Source organism: Dermacentor andersoni, chromosome 3 (genome assembly GCF_023375885.2).
Source record: "Dermacentor andersoni chromosome 3, qqDerAnde1_hic_scaffold, whole genome shotgun sequence".
NCBI lineage: Eukaryota > Metazoa > Arthropoda > Arachnida > Ixodida > Ixodidae > Dermacentor > Dermacentor andersoni.
The window spans coordinates 211,404,659-211,428,192 of record NC_092816.1 but is presented as its reverse complement, the minus strand read 5'-3'; the positions used below and the strand labels follow the sequence as shown (position 1 = coordinate 211,428,192).

The 23,534-nt window shown below is 46.2% G+C and overlaps 1 protein-coding gene and 1 pseudogene across 1 annotated transcript in view; both read right to left on the bottom strand.

Annotated features, from left to right (window-relative positions):
* LOC126524753 (uncharacterized) overlaps positions 1-18,251 on the bottom strand; it is a 32,814-nt gene extending 14,563 nt beyond the window's left edge. The window contains exons 1-3 of the mRNA XM_055067134.2: positions 18,012-18,251; positions 17,329-17,573; positions 2,329-2,595 (exon numbers count right to left, since the gene is read on the bottom strand). Of these exons, the coding sequence (XP_054923109.2) occupies positions 2,329-2,595; positions 17,329-17,492 (431 nt within the window). The 5' untranslated portion in view covers positions 17,493-17,573; positions 18,012-18,251. The remainder of the gene's footprint in view (positions 1-2,328; positions 2,596-17,328; positions 17,574-18,011) is intronic.
* LOC140216310 (uncharacterized) lies at positions 9,563-15,120 on the bottom strand (annotated as a pseudogene).
* Positions 18,252-23,534: the final 5,283 nt, after the last annotated feature.

The following is a 23,534-nucleotide window of genomic DNA, read 5'->3' as shown; positions in this document are numbered from 1 at the left end:
ATAAATAAATAAATAAATAAGTAGCGACCACTGTTTGTATTACGTGCCGCTCATTTGGTGTGTGCATATTTGCATTTAGGAATATCAATTTCCCAGTTATGAACTTTCCTTGAAATCTTGAGAAGTGATCCTAATTTAAGGTATCCATCAACGAATTTGAAAGGTCAGTGCAGGCAATATCAAAAGCGAGCGCACCAAGAGCACAAAAAAAGGCAGCCCCGCTATCACATCACATTAATACGTTCCGTTACGAAAAGCGCGACGAAGTCTGAAACTGAACATCGCGGGTAATCATCATACGACACGTTTTGCTTTGCGAACCTACCACGCGACATGCAGAATCATTATTTGCCTCTACATGCCAACATTCAAACTTAGTCACAGGACGTTCCCGTGTGACGTAGCGGCGATGCCTTCTCGATATCGATGTTTCTTGGATTGAGTTTGACATCCGTTAAAATATATCCCGAATTAGACGCAATTTTCACGAGTAAAAAAACGGGAGTGCCCTAAAATTCGGCTCCCTCAAAATTTCCTATTTAAGCAACTGTCACCGCTGGCACTAATAAAAATTATTACAAATTTCCTTTTATTGTTCTGAAATTCACGTTATTAGTGGCAACGTACGCCCGCCTCGCCTAGCGGTCCTTTACAAATGTCCGCGCGATTCACAAAAGTCACGTCCTAAGGATGTCCAAGGACCAAAGAAAGTACAGCACCTGGCGTGTACTGGACATTCAGATATCCCGCGGATGTCGGTTGGGCGTAGTGAAAAGCGGCAACAAAATTTGTAAATGTCCAAACGTCCGCTTCTGACGTCCGTCGAATAAGTCCAGGATATACAATGTCATTGCGCCTTATACTCCTTCAGACGTCCATTACTATGCCGTGTGGATTTTCTCGTACGTCTAGCGGACATTCCTAATGCTCGGCAACGCTATCCGTACGATGTCGCTGGGCTGTCTATGGTCCTTTGGGCACGCGGTACTTCGGTGCGCACTCTTTTCATGCAGGTCCGCGTGCTTATGGACAAGATAGTCTTTAAAACAGTTGGACACTTAACGTGTGCAATGCGATACCGCTGACCTCGTAGGCTAACAGGAAGGGTGGAAATGCTCGTTCCAATAAGTTGCGCTGATCTGCGTTAAGCTAGGCGATAAACGCACATGGCGCACCGCCGGCTGCAAAGCGCACGCCATGCAAGCTACCACATGGCAGATTTTGTGCCGTGGAAGGGATCAGCCTCGGGGCAATTTTGCGTGGCTTGCTGTGTGGAACGGACAGAGTAGACCAATGACAGCGGCTCCTTCAGTGACGTGAGCGCAGGAAACGTGTCATGCGGATGTAAATGAGAAAGGCGGGCTAGTTGGTGGTCGATATTTGAATGCCCAACCGTTCGATTCGCACTCACGCATGGTGCCGGCCGGACGACTCGTTTCGCACTATCGTCTGCTGGCGGTAGCTCTCGTTCGCGCTTGCTTTGCAGCTTTGTTTGTTTTTGGGAATCGTGGTCTGCGACCTTTTTTACAATAATCGATCTAAACCGAGATGGCCTGGCGGAAAGGTTTTTGGTGATAGTGTGCCATGTCCTATTAAAAGGACGGAGAGGCGACATTCAGTGTCTTATTCTTGCTTGTCTTTTGAGTGCGATGATGCTGCAACAAAAAGGAACACACTTTTATGATGATGGTTACACTAGCAGCGACTCCATCATCATCCAAAGACGTGGCTCGTGTTAAGAACGAAGGCTGAAGAACGTAAGCACAGCACCTATCGGTCAGCAGGCGAAAGAAAAAGCGCGCGACATCTTACACCTACATTCGATTTGTGCGCGTAGGTGAAGTGCGGTCACACCTCAAGTGGGTACTACCGCGCTGCCGTAGCTGCATTTTACCGCCTACGGTGCGCCGCGGGCATTTTTTTCTGCAGTGTGGTTGGCAATTTACAAGTATTTAGTCTCCCACCATCTGAAACCGCTGATCACAGCATGCACAACAAATAAACATGCGTTCACCCTTTGGTATTGGATAATGGCTATGATTTCACCGCTAACGTCCAGGACAACAAGAAATATGCACGCAGGCTTACTAACTCCTTACTTCGCAAGAACCAACGCATTCAAGTACTCCTTTTTCCCCTGCACCATAAGCGAGTGGAACCAACCGCCACTCTTATTTTTAACCAGCACTAACGCGTTGGAACAGGCCTCTCGTTGACAGGATGTATATGTTGATATTATGCTCTATGCTTTCACGTTCCCGCGTTGTACCACAAACGTGAAGAAAAAGCCGGAAGCTCTGTAGAAGCAACGTGCACGCCGCTGCTCACGCTGTGGGTGGTCGGCGTCCGCAGTGCGCGATGCAGTAGAGCAAGTCGATGCAGCACAGATTGGCGCAGCACTTGATGGCCAGCAAGAGGAGGAAGCAGATCAAGACGCACGCGGTGGTCAACATCACCGACAGCAGCAACTCGACATCTTCGCGGGGCGCCGCTGTCGCTACCAGCACGGGCGCGCCAAACTCTACTGGTACGGCGGAGGGAGAAGAGGGCCATGGTGCCATCGAGGAGGACGAGTCGTTGACCGTCGCCAACAGTCTGGGAGAAAGAGAGAGAGGGAGAGAAAGGGAGAGCTCTTTCTTAGAAGAAAAGCAGGGAGGACGGCCACAGGAATTTCGCCCCGGCTTGCTATTTGAAGTAGGAAAAAGTGAGAAGGAGGAGAGAAACATAGTGGGGATGACGATGATAGTGCAAAGACAGCTATGCAGATGTGCGATATGCATACACACGTCGCGCACGGGTCAACGGGCTGGCCGCTCTGTCATGTTGGCGTAGAGCCAGAAGAAAACGACGGAGGCACATGAGGGAGTACTGCGGCCTTGTAAACTTTTACATGTTTTGCTTTCAAATATCCACCCACAGTACCAAACCCCTCCGCTATTACATTTATGGGATACAGGCCGCGAAGTGAGATGTTAATTGCCTACATAGCTGATGTGTACTGAAAACTATTTCATAAGCACAAAGTTTATAAGGAGAAAACGGGGAAAAAGAAGGCGCGTGCTATAAACACGCAGAAACAATAACATTATGAGCTTGTTTTTCAGCCGGAAGCGAATATATGCACGCAACAAAATAAAGAAGGCGAGGAGCTGACAGAACGCTCGTGAAAAAAAAATAACCAGTGAGTATTCAGTAGCACGTTGCTTAGAAGGCTGATTACCGTGGTTTAGAGCACCCACAGAAGCAGCACTCTGCCTTTTATAATTGCATGAAAAAGCCGTAAAATGTGCTTGTTAAGCGTATTCTTGTTTTATTTTACAATTGTAATATCAAGAATGCATAGCTCACAGAAATGTAGGAATTTAAGCACGTGCGGAGCGCATGCGTTCTATAAGTTTATGTGATAAAGCACGCATCTGTGCATAGTCGTTCAATGCGCTCTCTGTTTTCCGTACTAATGGACTTTCCACAAGACAGATCAACCATGTGAGCCACACCTTAAGAGCGACCAATGAATTTTGTTGCCAGAATTAATATGTATATATATATATATATATATATATATATATATATATATATATATATATATATATATATATATATATATATATATATATATATATATATATATATACCATTGATTAAATTTACTTGGTTGCTACTCATGTAATTGATTCACCTGGGTTAATACTTCGACACTGAATATGGCATTTCCCTGAAGCCACGGTATCAGGTGCGATCCCCAAGCATGGAAAACTTTACGGCGAAGCTGTATATGGGTAGCCGATTCGGCAGTTCGTCTGTCACCTCTACGCCGAAAACTCCTCAGGCGCAACCCCATGCGCATGCGCAAAAAAAGAACGAGGCATGCGATTGGCTGCGCCAGTAATGGTGTCGCTGCTCTCCGTCGCAGCCGAGCGTGCGCGCAGCACTTTCTCTCCGGTTCCCAAAGGGGTAGGCGACGCGTCATGCGTGGTCCTGAGCAGCAGGCAGCTTTCGAGTAAAACGGGCAACGAGCTCGTCTACGCCGTGACAATGCTGCAGCTCGGGCACAAGAACAGGCTCGTGCAGCCGAGAGCAAGCAGCAAGTGCGGAACGAGGATCCGGCAGCCTACCAAGCCATCGTTTAATGAACCGTCGGGATTAACCCAGGGATAAACAACAGGACCACGCGTTTCAGCTTCGCTTGTTAACAACCTATACGAAGTGCTTGGGCGGAGATTTTTCATCGGTGAAGCTTTCTTTTTCAGAGACTCGAATGTGTTTCCTTCGTCTGCCGTATTGCGGTGTTCTGGGGTGTACTGTCGGTATGCCAATAAAATCTTGGCACCTGCCCCTCCACACGCAACTTAGAAGGGTGCCGGTTTGGGCGATCCGCCTCTTTCATGCCGCGACGGCACATGCGCCCTGCCCTAGCGGATTAGTCGCGAAACGTGTGGGAAGGGTCGTGCGCGTGGCCGCGCGTCGGAAAGTCCCCCGAAAGAAAGAAAGCGCTCGGACGCGCGCTGCTGCAAACACTCGGGCCGTGTACCGCGTTGAAACTCTACTGGTAGCTCGACGTCGGCGCGGTGCCGAAAACGTGCGTAGCGTAAGACCGCAGCTCCACATTAAAAGAGAAAGTGGGCAGGGCATCGTCCGAGTTGTCCGGACTGCACCGTGATCCAGGTAGTTGCCGCCTTTCATGAATGGCTCGATAATTTAACGAAAAACCGGTGCATTACACTTGGGCGACACTTAAGTACATCTCGTTGCTGACGAAGTCTTTTTGCAGCGTCGGTCCTCACATGCTGGTGGTGGCAGCGCGTTCCTGACCGCACATACTCGTAAAGCGCGGCAACACTGGGTCGATACGAGACCGACAAGGCACTCACTCCTATGATTGACCGACTATTGTGCTTCACTGCAACCTTTTTATCATACGAGGTCGACAACGACGCAACCGCCGAGCGCGAGTTGCACTGCGACAGGCTTTCATGTCAAAGGCACCGGCAAAATCAGCGTGCCGACCATGGTTCGACCGAACCCCGCGCGATCGGCCGTCGAACTGACAACACTATAGCGACAGCGTCTTCACTTGTATATATAATTAATCGTGCTCAAAATCAGTCAAGCACGCCTACCAAGTTGAAATGCACAAGCTTTAACCCTCTCAAGCCATGCCCACGAAGTCTGAGCCAATAGAGAGCTTTAAAATAGGGGCCAAAATAGTTTGGGGCCCCAAAGAGCTCTGCGGGCGTTAGCGTTGGGCCATGCAGCAGTGAAGTTATTTAAAACAAGGCTTCGCGTTCGCGAATAGCGTCTTGCGCTGACAGCGCCACTACGGCGTCAAAGAAAATCTATTAGAAATAATTAAATAAAATATACTGTTTTATGATAGGAATACTAATTTTGACTTGCGTGTATTCGCGTTTAATTACGATTTGGAGGTTATTCTGTAAGCAGCAAACAATTAGTTGCGCTTAGTTTTGAGCAAATCAACTTGATGTGCCTTCACCAGCCAAGCTTAGTCGTGCCTACGAGCCATAAGATCCACAATCGAACTCGGAATCAGTGGCGTCTAATGAATCAATCTTCATAACACACGTTAGTTGATAGAAAGTGATAACCGCAGTCACTTCTCCTAGCTTGCGAACTTCACGTGTTACCACGAATCGGACCCAGTTTAGTGCTAGGTTAGAGCCGTCGCTTCGATGTGTGCCGCCATGGGTGCCGCCTTTTATAGTTCAATTTTGACCTTAGAGATTTGGAATCAGCTACACGTCACTTCGCATGGCGCGTACACAATAAGCGGCAAGCGGCGACACAGTGCTGTGCCAACATCTGTATGTCACTATACCTGTAGGCTGTCGGTCGCATTCGCTGCATACATGGGTGGGTCTGTACGTGTTGCTTTGCCGACACAGTTCTCAATCTCAGAGATGCACTGTGTCGCTCTGCGTCGAGCGGCAAACAAGAGACGGTGTATTCGGTATACAGCAGCATAAACAACCGCCTCGCTCATTTATACTAACGCCGTGTGAGCGATGGCACCCGCATGTTTTCGTGAGAGAACAACATGGCCTGCAAATGAGCACTTATGCGAGCCCAGTTTTCTCTAATAATGCTCTATGGCACGCTAAAACTGTAAGTATGATGGAGTTAAAGAAAAGCGAGAATGAGTTAACAGCCCGTAATATATGTATCTGTATCATAATTTCCCTTCTTTAAGTGGTTCGGCCGCTCATATCCACTCGTCTCAGGATGTAACAACATGGCACATACGCGCAGATATGCATGTTTTGCTACATTTTTGCACTATTTCATATCGGCGATGGACCTTTTCCACAATATTTGACGATAACAACGACCTGCGGCTGTAGATGTCGATGCAAACAAGTGCATCGCTTTAATAAATGCGACGCTGAAGGCTGCGCTCGAAGACTTTTTGAATTTGCGAAATGTCTAAATAATGTGTAAAAAAAATACAAAAAGTGATGTCCGAGTGCAGAAATCAGCGACAAATTCCAAGGCAGCCGTGCCGCCAAACGGAACTGAGCGTGGCTTTATCGGCCGCACTGTTTGCAGAACAGCGAATTCAGGCCTGATCACTCAGTGGTCATTCAGTGCTACATCGCTTCAAGGAACGACATGCTGTCCTGAAGAAGCCATTAATAACGATTCGCGATCCACGACGCGCACTCAACGTGGGCGCAGCTACACAAATCAACCGGCGAAAGCCCCGGGACCCTTTCAAACCGTTTTCAGTGGCGTGCGGCAGAGGGCAGCACAGGAAAATGAAACAGGCGGATTGCCCCACGACTGGCCGTTCGAGGCAATTTGCGTGTATTCGCTGGCTTCTTCCACGCTCGGAAAAACTCTTTGATCTCGCACCTATTGAGCAACGGAAAGCTGCATAGGGAGTTTTTCATGTTGCTCTACAATTTTATGATCAACACTTTTCTTGTAATTAAATATTCGAGAAGTTCAATAATTAACGAAGAATATATATGTAATTAGGGGAAATGCAAAAAATATAGTTCGAGTTTCTCCAAGAAACGGCAAAAAACATTACTTGTATTCTGCCCAGCTGCGTCGCGCTTGCATATTTATAAATCTTGGTGCTGGGACACCCTGTATATACATCAACATGGAACAAAGTGCACATTCCTTACGACAGCAGTTCACTGTAGGTGACGTATATAATATAGCTCAACATACATTATCACAACATACCATATGGAAGCATATCATATACAAAAAAACAACATTGATTCAGATTTTTGGAAGAGTGGACACCAGACGAACGGTATCCGCCACATGAAACAAGGCGGAAACGCTGGTACTCAGTAAAAACGAGGACAAAGAAGTGCTCTTCCCATGCAACAACTGTCCACCCCACAACGTAAAAAAAGAAATTGAGATTTCTAGAAATATATGATGGCAGTAATAACACAATAGGACTAATACCGATCTAAATAACACATTTTTAGTTTTTCAAAAACAATACGCGTCTAGTTCGAAACCGAAGTACGCAGCGCTTGTTGATGGGGCGCAGGAAGTTGAATGAGTAAACGTAAGTAGCGGAGTAACTAGAACATGGTGATGGCACGAATATAGGTTGCTGCTGTATATTGAACTATATATTACATGTTGAATGTGGGTCGACCCACATCTCTTAGAAATATGGAAAACTTTGAACATGACATAATTTATTTAGCGTAAAGTCGGCTACTAAATCTCGCTAGTCGCTGCCACAAGCGGTCTCCACGTGAAAACTGCTAGATAATTTGCCCTCCGCATATGCTTTGCAGGCGTCGTCAACACCGCAAACGATGTTGTCCTCGGTGCCACCGAGTGCACTGGATCTGTCGCATTTCTTAAAGCCAGCCTGAAGATTAGACAGTTAATATATAGCGTACGCAAGTAGAGCGTACGGTGTACGCTAGTGTGCAGCATGCGCTAAGCAGCGCACGTTTATAACAGTTTTCGTTGGCCTGCGACATGCTCCGATCTCATGGGCCATATGCCACCATCGCGGCTATCTCCCGTCTTCACCAATATGTGGCGCTGACATTACGGAAAGAGAAACAACATGTTGGTTGGAGAGGAAAAAAGAAACCGAAAAGCTGGTGGAACAGGGAGACACGAGAAGCGATCGCCGAACGACAGATAGCATCCCGAGAGCACAGGCAAGCAAGGAAGGCGTAGTTAGTTGCCGGAGGGTGAAGTGGCCAGTAAATATGCCGGAAAAAAAGTCTATGGTTCAAATAGTCGTTCCAGAAAAGACAAAAGGTGAAAGTGAACGTTCGTTGTCATTAATAAGTGACAAAAAGAAGGGCGCACGTACAATATTTTCGAACCAGATAAAACTATCAGGCAGGAAGTCAATAACAATACAACAACATATCACAGTCGTAGGTGAAAACAAACTGGAACGAAAAGCGGCAATAAATTACATCCAAAAAATAACAGCCGAATCTTTCCAAGGCAATAATGAGTTCGTATTTAAAGAAAAAAAGAGCATGAAAGATAACCAGGTGGAAAAGGAGCTGGTGCTGACAAATGTCAAATCGGAGAAAGCCGAAGAGAAAATTCCTAAGCGCCCAGCCACATGCGAGACGAGGTTACCGTTAGGCTGATTAATGAACTAGGACAGAAAGTACGGAAGCTCTGCTGAAAACAGTGAAAAATACGCTTATTGATGGAAGAATACCGGACAGTTGGCGGCAAAGTAGAAGGAATTTATTTAGAAAGGTAATTGGGAGAAGATAGAATTCCCCTCCTATAGGCCGTTGACCATTACATCGGTACTATTCAGGTTCGCAATGCAGGGAATCAAATTAAAGCTGCAAACACGGGCAGAGAATAATGGCATTTTGGGAGAACGTTAGAATGGCAGAATAGGTAGGGGTTTGTATGATAACTTATTTGTTCTTACTCCGCGTATTGAAATATCAAAAGTACAAAGCAGACCGTAATACGTGGCCTTCTTTACATTACCGGAGCGTATCACAACGTAGACGGCAACATTTTGTGGAATATTCTGGAAGGTGAAGGCTTAGGCGACGACTGCCTACAGCTTTTGAGAGAGATTTACCTAGAAATTACTGTTTGCGTTGAATGGGAAGGGATGAGGAGCGAGGAGAAAGTTCATATCAAGAAGGAACTGAGGCAGGGGTGCCCTTTATCCCCGCTGCTGTTTATGATGTACATGGTGAGGATGGAGAGGGCGCTAGAGAAAAGTAGTTTCGGCTTTAACCTCTGATACGAATAGTCGGGTACAGCAGTAGAGTAGCAGCTTCATGGTTTGTTTCATGCGGACGTCATTGTGTTGCTAGCTAACAACCAAAGTGATTTGCAACGTCTCGATAATATCTGTGGACACGAAAGCGAAGGCTTAAGTTGTGAAATTTAGTGTTAGAAAATCAGGTGTTATGGTATTTAATGACAACAGTGAACAGATAGTGGCAATACAGGGCATGGAAATACCTCGGGTGAAAAGATATAAATATCTTGGTATATGAATAAGTGAAGGCGATATATGGAAACACAGGAAAAAAAATTACCGACGATTACGTTACTTCCTAATGCGAAATTTGAGCGCAGCAAATAAGCTGTTTCACCTTTTCGATAGATTGAGGCAAAGAAATCGAGCAACACATGTATGCGCTATCACAGAATTTTTTTTTTATTTTTCACACGTATTCCTTTACCAAAGACTCCACTAACAGTTCTTGACAGTCATGAAGGAAGCTTTGTGGTCGGAGAAATAGACTGATATATGTTCGACTTGGTACACCAATGCTTGATTCTCAAAGACGAGATCTATACAAGTGCCTCGCGAGGTTGTCACAGCCGTGGGACGCGTTACGAGCGAGAGGAACGGGATGTTCTCCCGCATAAGTGTTAGGAAATTGCTGTTTGTCTTTATGTCAACATTAAAGTCCCCCACTACTAACATCGGTGTGGATCGATGGACGGTTAATGCGAGTTGCAGGAAGTGCACGACGTCTTTCGTGAGTGCGGTAGGGGCGAAGTAGGCAGCTACTACCAGCAAGCCGTTGGGCAACTTTGCGGCGCACAGTTCGCCAACTTCATGTGACGTGCCAAACATTTCGACTGGTATTGCAGAGAGACCTGTGCGCAAGTAGATAGCGACTCCCGCCGCTCTGTTGTGGTCTCTGCGAGCACCACAGCAGTATAGGAAATCTATGATTTCGAGAGGCTCTTCGGGATCCATCCAGGTTTCAGCAAAGCAAAGTACAGAGGAATGGCGCAGAATGTGATCGTGGTGTACGTCCTTGGCATGTGCGGCAAGGGAGCGTACGTTAAGAGCGGAGATCAACAAGTAGTGCGGCTGTTCAGTCATGGCGAGGCACTTGGCGGTGATGGTGTCAAGTTTGTGGGACTGCAACCGACGAAATTCATCGGCTAGCTTTCAGTTCGGATTGGCTTTTCCGTGGTAGAATGTGAAGTCGAAGAAAGGAATTAAGTTCGAGCCGGCGCTTTGACAACCGGAGACTCGCAGGAAGAGGGGGGAGGGGGGCGGCGTGTAGACCCAGCGGCAAACGATGGGGGCAGAAGCGCGCGCAGCAAGCGGACAACACGATAAAGGGAGGAGGGAAGAGATAGCAGCGACTGACTGATGCCGCTGACGCCGATAGTGAGTCAACCCCAGCTGCGGAGTTGGTTTCAGGGACAACGCCGCCGATGCCGACACAAACAATATGATACCCTCGCTTCCGCAGCGCTTAGAACCAGGTCTAGCCGTGGGAAGGTGGTCACGTATTCGTCGACGTGCCGGGGCCTACGTGAAATAACCGGCGCGTCGGCAACTGAAGAGCACCCTATCCGCCACACAAGAACAGGGGGGGGGGGGGGGGGACCCCTTCCTCCTCTTTCTGCATGGCGGCGACGGTGTTCTATGCAGTCACGTTATCTTGACTCTCTAGCGGCGTCAGCGGCATCCAGCGGTATCAGTCGGTCGCTGCTAGCGCTGGGGGGATGAAAGGGGGGCGGAGCTGGTTACGAGGCCGACGACAACGCCGACGACGACGCGAAACCCAGGAACGGACGCCAAAGAGCTGCGCTCTAAAACAATTACTGTGAAGGGGACGAGAAATCCAACGATAATGCAGCACAGAGCGCTATGGGGATACAATAGGTACGAGGTGCATTGAGGTATGTGTAAAGGTATAACGGTTCCAGGAATTACTTTTGAAAATGCGGTTGTTTGCTTTAAATTAGGGGCAAAATCAGGACTCGATGGGAACCAAAGGTCAGTGAGACGCCTCGCATTGGGCGCTCGCTGGAAGACTGCAAATGAAGCTGTGGAGGGTGACATGGGCTGGATTAGCTTTGAAGTGAGGGAAGCTCGCAGTAAAATTCAGCATGAAGAGCGACTGAGGATTATGGAAGAAAGTAAACGGCTGGGAGAGTGTTGAGGTATATGTACAGGAAAACATTGATTTATAGTGGAGGAAAAGAACTAGCAAGATTACCATCAAGTATGCGGCCTATAAGGGGAGCAACATAGCAACAAAGAATGTCAAGCGAAAAGTCAGAGAGGCTGAAATAATCTCATGGGTGGCAGCAATGGAAAAGGAACGTGCCATGAGTAACTACTTAAGAGGAAAAAAACGATATCGGCAAAGAAACAATTTATGATAACTCAGAGCGAAGCACATTACTTTTCGAAGCGACATGAGGATGCCTTTGAACAGGCACCTATAAAGCGAGGTACAAGAAGGAAGAAGAAGCATGTGCTTGCTGCTTTAAAGCTAGGGAAACGAGGGAGTGAGTTTTATTAGAATGTGATATCTGCCCAGCGGTCAATTTAGGCACCACTGCACTTAATGGACAGTACTTCTAACAGTTTAATTGTTGATGACGTTGCAGTTTCAGATTCAATCACGATTGCTTCCGCTTTTAACCCCTACTTTAATTGCGCATTCACACAGGATAACTCTTCACTTCCACCTTTTAGCTGTGACTAATACCCACCTATTGAAGACATCATCTTCTCTAGTTCAGGAGGCCTGAACATGATCCTCCATTTAGATGCTAAAGAGAGCTGCGGCCCAGATCACATGCCCAATTCCTTCCTGGTTCGCTACTCACTTTGGACAAGCAGATACATCTTCGTTATCTTCCGTAAATAATTATCGACCACCACTGTTCCCCAATGCTGGAAGCTTGCTAAGGTAATTCCTATATACACATCCGGTAACGCTCAACTTCTGCAGAACTACAGACCCATTTCCTTAACTGCCCATTCATGCAAGTTACTCGAACATATAATTTTTAAACACGTCACGGAATTTCTTGAAAGTCACAATATCTTATCCAATTACCAGCACGGTTTCCGTCACGAATAGATGCACTACTACCGAACTAATCAAATTCACACACGATATTTGTCAGTCATTAGATTTAGGTGGAGAGATTGACGGCATTTTTGTTGACTTATCCAATGCTTTCGACCCCATCCTACACCCAAAACTCCTCTACAAGCTTAACTCCATTCTAAATAACCCTTCTATGGTTGGTTGGATACATAGCTTCCTAACCCAGCGTTCTCAGTCTGTGCGCTTTAACGGCTCTATTTCCTTTCCTGTCAGTGTTTTATCTGGCGTCCCACAAGGTACCGTTTTAGGCCTGATTCTTTTCTTCTTATATATTAATGACTTGCCGTATTGCGAGTCCGTTAATATTCGTCTTTACGGTGATGATGGCGCCCTCTATCGTAATAATTACACCTCAATGGATCATGATTTACTTAAGGACTCCTTTGCAAAATTTTATAGTTGGTGCAAGGAATGGCAAATGAACATTAATTTCTCTAAAACTGTTTCCATGTATTTTTGCAGAGGGTTACATCACTTTTCACGTACACTTTCCATGGCTACCATTTAAAAAGACTAACCAATTTTAATACCTTGGTCTTAATTTCTCTCATAACATGTCATGGTTGAAACAGATTGATGTCATATGTAACAAAGCTTTTAGACGTCTTGGTTACCTCCATCGTTCATTGCATAAGGTTCCAAAGGGTGCCAAAGTGCTGACGTATAAAAACTTATCCGTCCCATTCTTGATTATGGCTGCATCATATGGAATCCTCATAAGAAATCGGATATTAAGAAATTAGAATAAGTCCAAAAGAAATCAGTGCGCTTGATTTTTCGCAACTATAGCCGAGATTTTTCCGCTTGTTTCCATTATACATCTACCGGTCTTACAGTTCTTTCATCTCGCCGCCGCTTAGAATGCATCACATGTTTAAACACGCTGGTTCATTATGAGCACCTTGTTACACTAAATAATTATTTGAACTTAAGTACACTTTCTATCACTAGGAATTATCATAATCTTAACCTCATTCATTTCCTTTGCCGAACGGAGATGTTCAAGCAGAGCTTATTTCGACTGAACATTGAACTCTGGAATTCACTACCTTGAAGCGTTCGCTCTTTACTTATGCAAGAATTTTTGAAAACCATTGCATTTACTTCATATTCATATTTTCTTGTGCCTGTATTTGGTTTTCTTGCCTTCTTTTTTCTCTTCGCTCCCTCACTGCCCACTCCTGCAGTAGCTTCACCGAGGCTGCAGTATGTGTAAATAAATAAATAAATAAATAAATAAATAAATAAATAAATATATTTACTGGCTACTTCATCCTGCGACAACTGCACCTTCTTTGCCTGCATATGCTCTCGGGATGCTTTCTGTCGTTCGGCAATCGATTCTCGTATCTCCCAGTTCCACCAGCTTTTCTGTTTCTTTTTTCCTTTCCAACGAACATGTTGTTTCTCTTTCCGTATTTTTGTCGTCATCGCACTTAGAAGCCCACTATATTCCCATACTTTTCTAGGCCATTTGACAAGTTCTTCCTTGACTCTAGTGACGATATTTGTTATTTTTTTCAACGTTCACATTTGGAGTGTCCATTTCGCACTCCTTGCTCTCTTTCCCAACTACATATTCCATTTTCAAAACGATCCGTTTATGGTCACTCCCTATGCTGCTATAAGGTTCCTCGTCAATGACCATTCCTCTTAAGTTATCATGAATTCCTTCTGTCATCAGACAGTATTCAATGGCCGATTGCCGGTTACCCACTTCCCGCGTCATCTGCCGGTCATTCGCTCTTAGGCCATGCATTCACGATCACAGGGTTATGGGGCTCACAAAGGCCTAGCATTGACTCCCCGTGGTTGTCGGTATAGCCATATAAATTTTGTATGTGGGCATTCATGTCACCTAGTAGGATAATTTCGGCATCACTCTCAAAACCCTTAATATCAGCACTTATGAATTCCGCTAACTTTATTTTTCTCTGTGCAATTATTTTCGGTCAACAAATACGTAACGCCAAGCCAAATTTTTCTCCCTCTCGTTTTACCTAATAACTAAACATGCTCTTGACATGTTGAATTCACTCTTTTCCACATGGCTCCCTGAAGGATAGGCATTCCGACTCCCTCTCCCTTTCTTTACGACTTAGTTCTGTTGCACCTTTCCCAAACATAATTCTCAATCACTGTGCGGCTCTTCCGAGCCAAATTTTTCTCCCACTCATTTTACCTGATAACGAAAGATGCACTTGAAATTTTGAATTCACCTTTTTCCACATGGCTCTCTGAAGGATGAGCATTCCGACTCCCCCTCCCTTTCTTTGCGACTTAGTTCTGTTGCACCTTTTCCAAACATAATTCTCAATCACTGTGCGGCTCTTCCGAGTCTCTAAGGTGCCTTTCTGTAACCGTATACACCCCTATTTGTTCTCTATTTGTTGAAAACCAGGAAGCGGAGCCGAAGTAGAGAACGTCTTCTTTATTCGACGCTTGCAAAAACAACTCAAAAATGCAGGCGCGCGCTCGGCTCCACGCTCGTTTCTCACTTCGTCTTCTTCTCTTCTTTTTCGGAGCATAATATTCAACACTATTTAACTGCTCTTCAATCTCTGCCCACTTTTACTTTCTTCTGCCCACCTGCATGTTTATGTAGCCTATCGCATGGCGAGCTCTCCTCTTTGCTTTCCTCCTTTTTTTACTATTGACGGCGATTATATTCTGAGGTTTTGCTAGAGGACCTTTTTCATTACTACCTACCTACTCTGGCGGCCTGAGCGCCCATAGCCCCCTAAAAAGTCAACAGCGCTGCCAGCAAGTCGTCAGCCCACTACTCGTACAAGCCTGTAATTGAAGTGGATCCCGTCTCTTCCAAAACCACCACACCATCTCACCTCACTCTTTACTTCAACAACCTCGAAACCCCTGTCTTAACTCATTTTCCATATCGCCACATTAGCAGCGACTACGGCTCTTTGTACGTGAGCGTCACGTACCGGCACCTCCGGCACAGAGCACACCACAATCTGCACCTGAGGGGACAGTTCGCGCAGGTCGCCTACCCCCCTCGCCAAGCGTTGGTCTAGTCCGGTCCCTATCGATTTTAGGACTTCATTTATCCCACCTGTTACTGTGACAAGGCTGCGCACGCGGGCATCTTCCGCGAGTTTTGCTTTTACTCGCTCCATTACAGAACCCAGTGGCCACGCTCCCACTGCACAACCAAAGAAATATTTCTGATACCAATGCACACCCCCTAAAATCACAAATCACCACCGCATCACTAATATCCCCGCATAACAAACTTCATCACCACAGCATTACCACCAGAGCGATCTTGTGGTAATGCGAAGAACCCCACGGCGGTGAGGCTCACCTCCTCTGCTGTAACTGGTCGGCTTATTCGGCAACAGAACAGCCACACTGCTCCTACGTTCACGTAAGCCCGGCGATGTTCACAAACAAAAGCCTCGCTTTTAAATATACATGAAACCCGTTCAATGCACGCAGAGAATCCAAAAGACCAAATATCCGCAGTATACGTTCATCATCTCCTCCTTGCAATATTTTGTGTTTCTGTGGGGGCGCCTTTTGACTCTGTCGCACGGCACGTCGTCTCAACTTATGTGTATATATATATATATATATATATATATATATATATATATATATATATATATATATATATATATATATATATTGCTATTTAGCTTTCTTTGCAGCAAAACTGTGACAACAGAAGCCTTCGCACTGAGTGGAAAGCTGTTTGTGATCCAATCTTCGCCTAGAATATTGATTATAGCTTGTCCAGGATAAGATATGTGCCTCTCTCGCCACGGTTTAAATGACACCCCGCGCCGTACAGAACAAAAGTGAGTGTCTAAAGGCTCACCCAGGCGTCTTTATTTGCCCCTTTTGAGTTCCTGCTATTGAATCACTCATTCAAGGCAAGACAACGGTGTAAACGCGCTTGAAAAATTGCCAAGATAACGGTTGTTTCCTTGAACTGCAGAGATTTACTCCATAGTAGTGCATCAGTCTTTCATATACACAGTTTCAACACATTTTCTAAATCGTATGCGTGCCCCGGCTCGCCGCATGCTGTTGTCTCTGACTATCAATTCCAGGAAACTTGTTTTCTCGCCTTCGCGATAGGAATTTCACCAAAACTGTTGCTACTGTTATAAACGAGAAAACTACAGCGTACAGACCTAACCAAGCAATGCAATACGCTGATCCTGCACATGTGCACAAAGCCAGCAGAGTGCTTCAGCTCAAAGTGTCGACCTGCTGCATATTACCTTAGATTAGTACTTGTTGAATCTTAACAGAAAAGTTGTAGTTAAAATACCATTATTGCACAATTCCGACATTTTTTTTGCAATACAGGATACGGGTACTTCCAGTTTCGGTTCACAGATGCCACCTAAGATCGGAATTTTCGACTTCTTTGAACAACGTATGAGCAAATATTTACTAGGACGATTTCTCTAATTAGTGAGACACTTAGAAGAAAGTAACGAAGCGTGGTAAGATTTGCACACTGACCGATCACAGCAGATAACTTATATTTCAGCGAGCTTCCTCGTGTCGCATCACCGTTCCCACGTCAATGTCGTCACACTATGTGGCAATATTAGTAAGAACGTGACACGCAACGACAGCTTGACAATATCCGCAGAGGAACGTGGTCAGGACGCAATCCATGGGCTTTGCTGTTCGCGCAATGCACACGATCTTCAGTAAAAATTCAGCAAGCTCCGCCTTTTTTTGGCTGATCAGCCGACGACAGCAGTCCACAAATAGCACTCAGCCTGCCCAAGTGTCGCTTTCATTGTAAATAACTCCATAAAACGGCGTTCATCGTATAGCTGAGAAAAAGACGTGATCGGAACACAGAGATACGTGAAATAATGATGTTGAGCAGCCTTTAATATTTACAGCTAAACGGTAAACTCATAGCTTATACGGCTGTTACTGGCACTGTACTAACCGGAGCGTGTCATTTGGTTCCTTCTCGAGCCACCCTTTGGCGGGCGTGTTGATGTCTCCCGAGTGCAGGTGCACCGACAGGAAGACGTTGAGGAGCCTCGACAAAGCGTCATGCCGCACGGACACCAGGTTGTCGCTGCTGTTGGTGACTTTGATGGCCTCCATTCTTCACCGACGCCTGCACGACGTGGGAGCTTCTGCATGTAGGTACCTTGGCGTCTGCACAGCAGTTGCGGTCTTGACCGCCTGCGTAAGGAGGATTGCTTATTACCGATCAAAGCGACTATTACCGAGCCCAGTTCGGAACAGCATGAGCCTAGCACAGTAAAATGTCTCAATCTCTCACATCTACTACCGACAATAACAGCGTCATGGCATACTCGCCGTGGCACATTGTGCTTCCAATATCTTGACTTATCTCGACACCGAAATGTGTCACATCATTACAGCCTAAAGAACAAGTCGAACATATCGATGTTGGCCTCGCGATACGCGCACCTTATGACAAACGCTTCCTTATGACGTTGCCGCGGCCGTGCTGAGAATGAGGCCACAGATCATCACTACCTGAACGCATCACGGGGAAAGAATTGCGAATTGAGGAGAGTGTTCTAGCTTTCCGCAGCCAGCTGAAAGCGCTTGCTCTCCAGAGTTTTCAAAGCGGTTTTGCACACGCGGCGTTACCTTGAAACAAAGCTTCAGTTGCCGCTTTGCATATCCTATGATGGATCGCTGATAAGACACCAGCCACTGTTCACAAAGCGGTGCCCATCGACGTCCGGTGGAGCAGAAGGGGCGCCTCGTTGATGGGCTGCCGGCGCCCCGTCGACGACCCACCACGCCTGCCAGCGGTCAGCTTCGTTGGTTGCTTCGTGCCTGGTGTTATGATTCGACCCACTACGGGGCATAAACTAAGAATCGGCTAGTAGCAGGGGAAAAATAAAAAAGAAATGGCATTTTGTACATAAAGACAACATTGTAAAAATGTAGTCGTGTTCATAGATAGCCAAGCGCCTAAAAGAAGTGGCGAACGTGCAGACCCCCGATGTAGCTTCATAAAATGACTCCTGATGAAAGCCCGAGTTCGCATCAACTCGTCACAAAAGTCAAGCCCCTGACAGCTCATTTCCTATATCTTCCCAAGTATGCACCGGGGAGTGTTTAGCATATATGTTTATATATGTTCATTGTTATAGTAATAATATGGTTTTCACTCCTTTGGGGTCTATGCGTACTTGGAGAGCATCGTTATTCTTTCGCACCATAAACCCGGGACTTACCTATTCGCTGAGTTGTTCTACCTTTACTATAATGGACGCCTTCTACATGCGTGCCAACTAGTCCCTCAATGGTTGCTGCAGGGCGAAAGGCACTTTCCGAGCACGTTGTACGACTGGAGCCGCATCTGGTCCCAGGAGCATATTATACTTTCTAGCACGCAGCCCTTTCCGTGAAACAGATGTCTAAATTCTATTCTTGGCCCTGCTTTTCCACTTTGCCTGACTGAGTCGATGATTGGTGAAACAATGTTGAACTCGATGCATGCGTTCATGCTAATTATCGCTTGGCGTCTTGACGATAAAGTAAGCATTATCTTTCGTTATCTTGCTTCTCTCTGGTACTTTGGTGGCGAAACCGAGGTGCTTGATCTCAGACCCGTTGTAGGCACTCAGTGCTGCTGCGCTCTTGTGCAACACAGTCATAGAGTAATATAGCAAACGTAAATAGTGGACACTCTCGTAGGCGCCTGCAGCCGACTTTGGCTCTCAGCGCATCTAGCGGAACCAACGAAACACAGCAGCCTCCAAGATGGTCACCGCACGCCGCCGAATCTCGGAGGCCACGACTTCATTTTTGTTTCTTTCTTTAATTTCGTGAATAGTAACGTTGCACAAATCGAGTGATTTCACGCAGGCGCTTATGCAGCTGTTGCGAAGACGACACAACAAAGGTGCTTTACTTTATGTTACTTTTATTTAAATCATATTCGTTCTTTTAAGCTGTAACTTAGCGCAACAATCATGCCCATTGTTAGTGAGGAAGTATCACTTCGTTGTTTGTGATAGTGTACTTCTAATAACTCACACCAACAGGAGCATCGGATATAAATGCACAATGTTATTTCCATATCAATCAGCGTGCTGGACAGCCAGGACCACAAAATAGCAGACACATGAAAATGGGAAGATAGTGTGAAATGCAAGTAATTGAGAATAGTCGGAAATGACTGCGGAGATAGCAATAACCATACACAACCATAATAACACACACAAGAGGTGTTGCAACTATCCAGAGAATGAAAAAAACTACACAGACACGCTAGCACTTAATTTTCTGTAAATAGGATTGTTTTACAAGGAATAAATACGACTCTTTTTTGTACTTCTACGAAGGAGGGTGAATTAGTGTAGCAAAATAGTGTGAATTGTTACGGTCCAAATAAAATGGCTACCAAAATGACTGGGGACGCACCAACATCCTCAACTCGAATGTGTAATACCATGCGCTCATCATTAAACAGCTAAAAGATAATCAAGGGTTGTACGGTAGCGCGATTAAAAGACGGGACAAAAGAAGACACACAGGGACACACATCGCTGTGTGCGTCCCTGTGTGTCTTCTTTTGTCCCGACTTTTCATCGCGCTACCGTACACCCCTTGAAGATGCATTACCAACAAGCCGACATCGCAATTAACCCTTGAAAATTATTGGCATCTCAGTCAATTAAGCAGTTCGACTGTATTGGGGGTGTTCACCTGCTCACTTTCAAGCCTTGCAATCATCTTCTGATACATGGAAATTTGGCCTTGAATATGCGTTATGTCATTTGGATGTAGAGTGTATTTTGAGGAACTAATAGTGGAGGTTCCTGCAATACGTAGAACAAGAATTAGAAGGTAACCAATGTTGGAGGCTTCAAAGTTATTGAAGGTAGATGCTATGTTTCTTCGTGTAATCTACATTTCTGTGATCTATGGTCAAGGAAGCGCTTTTATAAATACTAAGAAGCAAGAACCTCCTTACGGTAAGGAATCCATACACAATTAAAAGATGAAAACACGTATATTCAGTCCAAGCGGAAGAGAACAATGCTCGAGCGCACATAGGGTGCTATATACGTTGAGAGAGCGCGCATTATTGCCATACTGCAAATATTGCACGTTTGCTGCTTTATAAATAGCCATATTTCTGTTGCGAAACTGGCGTAGCATACTTTTTTCAGAAGCCGCTGTGCGTAACATGAAGCTGTCTTCTGCGAACGGCGCGTGTTCAGTGCCACATTGTACAGAACAACGACTCCGCGAGCCCCGCGACTGGGCCGGTCAGGGCTTCGCATGTGTTGGATCGTAGCGCTTTTCAAGGTGATAGCCATGGCCGCAGCCGCAACCACATTTTTCTTGATGTGCTCTGCCTCCTACCCGAATCAACGAACCTCCATTGCTCAGCCGCGAAAGGGCTCAAGTGCCCACTCTTGTCGTTTGCTATGTTAATATATGACACAGTTACCTTCGACATGCGCGGAAAAATACTGAGCGGAATTAAGTCGGTTTGGACACCCTTGTCGACTTTCAATTCTTCTCGTGACTGGAGACTACGCTACGCACAGTGCAGTCTTTCCCTTTTTTGTGCATACGCCGCCGATGGTAACGTCAAAAAGATCGAAGCTACCTTCATGGTCTTCCTGAATGCCATTGACTTCCGGGCATTTGCAGCGCGGTGAAAAGTGATTCTTCTTTTTACATGCCATGCAGGTTTCGCCGTAGGCATTGCCATGGCCAGTGAAACCAACCACAGTGGCTGCACGGGCCTTTCTTTCCATTGCCGCGTTTAATTCGGCGAGAGAAGTCAACTTGCACGCGCGTATCGGCCCATGCCACATTTCGTAGTGCCGCCACTGCAGCTGCTTTGGACATGTCTTCGGCTTTCTGTGACGTCAAGTATTTGTCCCTAAGCATTTCCTCTCGTACAGGCTTTTCATTAGTCCTGAACAGGATTTGGTCACTAATTAGTGACTTTTCAAGGGTCCCGCAATTGCAAAGTTTTACTTGCGTCCTTAGGCCACGTGCAAAACGCACGAATTGCTCTTCCTCACCTTGGACCTGCATACTGAACACACGGCGTTCGTAAACCTCGTGCCCTTGCTCAGTGCACTATGCGTTAAATTTCCGCACTAGAGTCTGGTAGCCATGCTTGGGTTCACCTTTGGCGAATGTGGAGTTATAAACCTCAAGTTCTTCGGCGCTCCCGGTGCTCAGGAGGGTGCCTGCCTTGAATTCTTCTGTCTCGGACAGTTTGTTGAATTGGCTGTCAGTATTAGGTCCACTCTTCGGTTGAGGAGCTCCCAGTTCCTTCTGCCGTTACCGGTCAACAGCAGTGAATAGGGTAGATTTAAAGCGTCCATGTCTCGCTTCCTGGCGTGACGCAGCGCATGCTACTGACACCATGAATCGTGGGCATCTGTGCTGGACGACACATCGAGTGGTCGGGCATCAAAAAGGAGCCTTCTCTCTTTATTTAGTTCGCTTGTATAGTTTCGTGCTCCTGTGGTGTTAGGCTGCTGAGCACGAGGTCGCGGGATTGAATCCCGGCCACGGCGGCCGCATTTCGATGGGGGCGAAATGCGAAAACACCCGTGTACTTAGATTTAGGTGCACGTTAAAGAACCCCAGGTGGTCGAAATTTCCGGAGTCCTCCACTACGGCGTGCCTCATAATCAGAAAGTGGTTTTGGCACGTAAAACTCCATAATTTTTTAGTTTCGTGCTAGAGGGTGCCGCATGCACCGGAGCGGTGTGGGGAAAGGAGGATGCTGGTTGTTATCAGCGCGTCTGTTGCCGTGGTAGCAAAGTACGTTACATTTAATCTGCTGAGCATCTGCCCGCTTTGAATCCATTAGGGAATTCCGCATTGCTTATCATTTTTCTGCATACACTTTGACAGCTCGAACTTTATGGCTTACGGTGCCTAAATATATCACCGATGTTACTGTAACTTGCCTGTACGAGATAGTTTTATTCTTACAATCTTTGCCATTCTCGATAAAGTTCATCCCGCTTTCATGCCACCCAAGCAGAATTTTCTTTGTTTTAATCACTTCCTCAGTTACATTATTCAGCTGTGCCTTGCTCTTCGGACCCAGCAGTTTATTACCTACATTGGAGTTATAGATACGCTGCTCCGTCTAGCGGCACAGCCGTGATGTCGATTCCTGGTGCGTGAGTGAATACGTATCCACGCAATATTTTTGGAATGTATATGACAGGTAGTTAATTTCGCCCTGCTCCGGATAAATTTTCTAGTATTTTTTGGGTATTGAAGAGGTGACATATTTCCAGTGACACATACACTGTGACTCAATGTGGCATGCAGGCGATCCATTGAAGAGCAGCACATATAGAGTGGAATATACCTACGGACCCCAGTTGGTCCAACGGTTGATTTCGATCTCGGTTCTCTCAGCACGGCGAAACCGATGCTCTGATTAATTTGAAATATTTACCTCACTCCCTTGAAGAAGATTCCCTCACCCTTCTCTCTATGATAATCCGCTTCTAGGAAAATCCTCTGTAGGGGGTAAGCGTCATGAAGAAAGGAGCAAGCAAGAAGAAGAAAGAAGAACCGATCCGGCAGTCATGTCTTCATCTAGCTCCGGTTCCGCTTCGCCTTCGGATGAGACCCACCAGACCTCGCACTTCACATCGAACGTACGGGTGAGACCTACTCTTCTTTTTCCATGGAAGCGCTGATTGCGTTGCGCGAAGGGTCTGCATGTATGGTTCTCTAAGGTCATTAATACAGTAACCCTAGCGACAAATTTTCAGCTCTGAATGACCTATGTTAGAATAATAAGTAGTGTCATTTAAACTAACGCAGACACAGTTCAGGCTCTCACGGCTTCCGGAACTCTAGCCTTGGTAATTGTGACAAAGACACTGACTTTAATTTCACTCAGACTATCACCACATGGGGGCTGCGTGAGCAGGCGTTGGGCGTGTTGCGACACCGCGGACACGAACACATAGGGGGTAGACCCTCCGACTTGTAGCTGTGCGCGGCTTAGCAGGGTCCAACCAACAGGGGATCCTGGGCGTTAAGCCGATGCTGTGTTCGAACCTTTAAGGACCCTCGGTGGGGGTACCACCCCCCTATGGCTTTCTCTTCACTTAGATGGCACCTCTGAACTGACCCTCCAAAGAAAACCGGCAG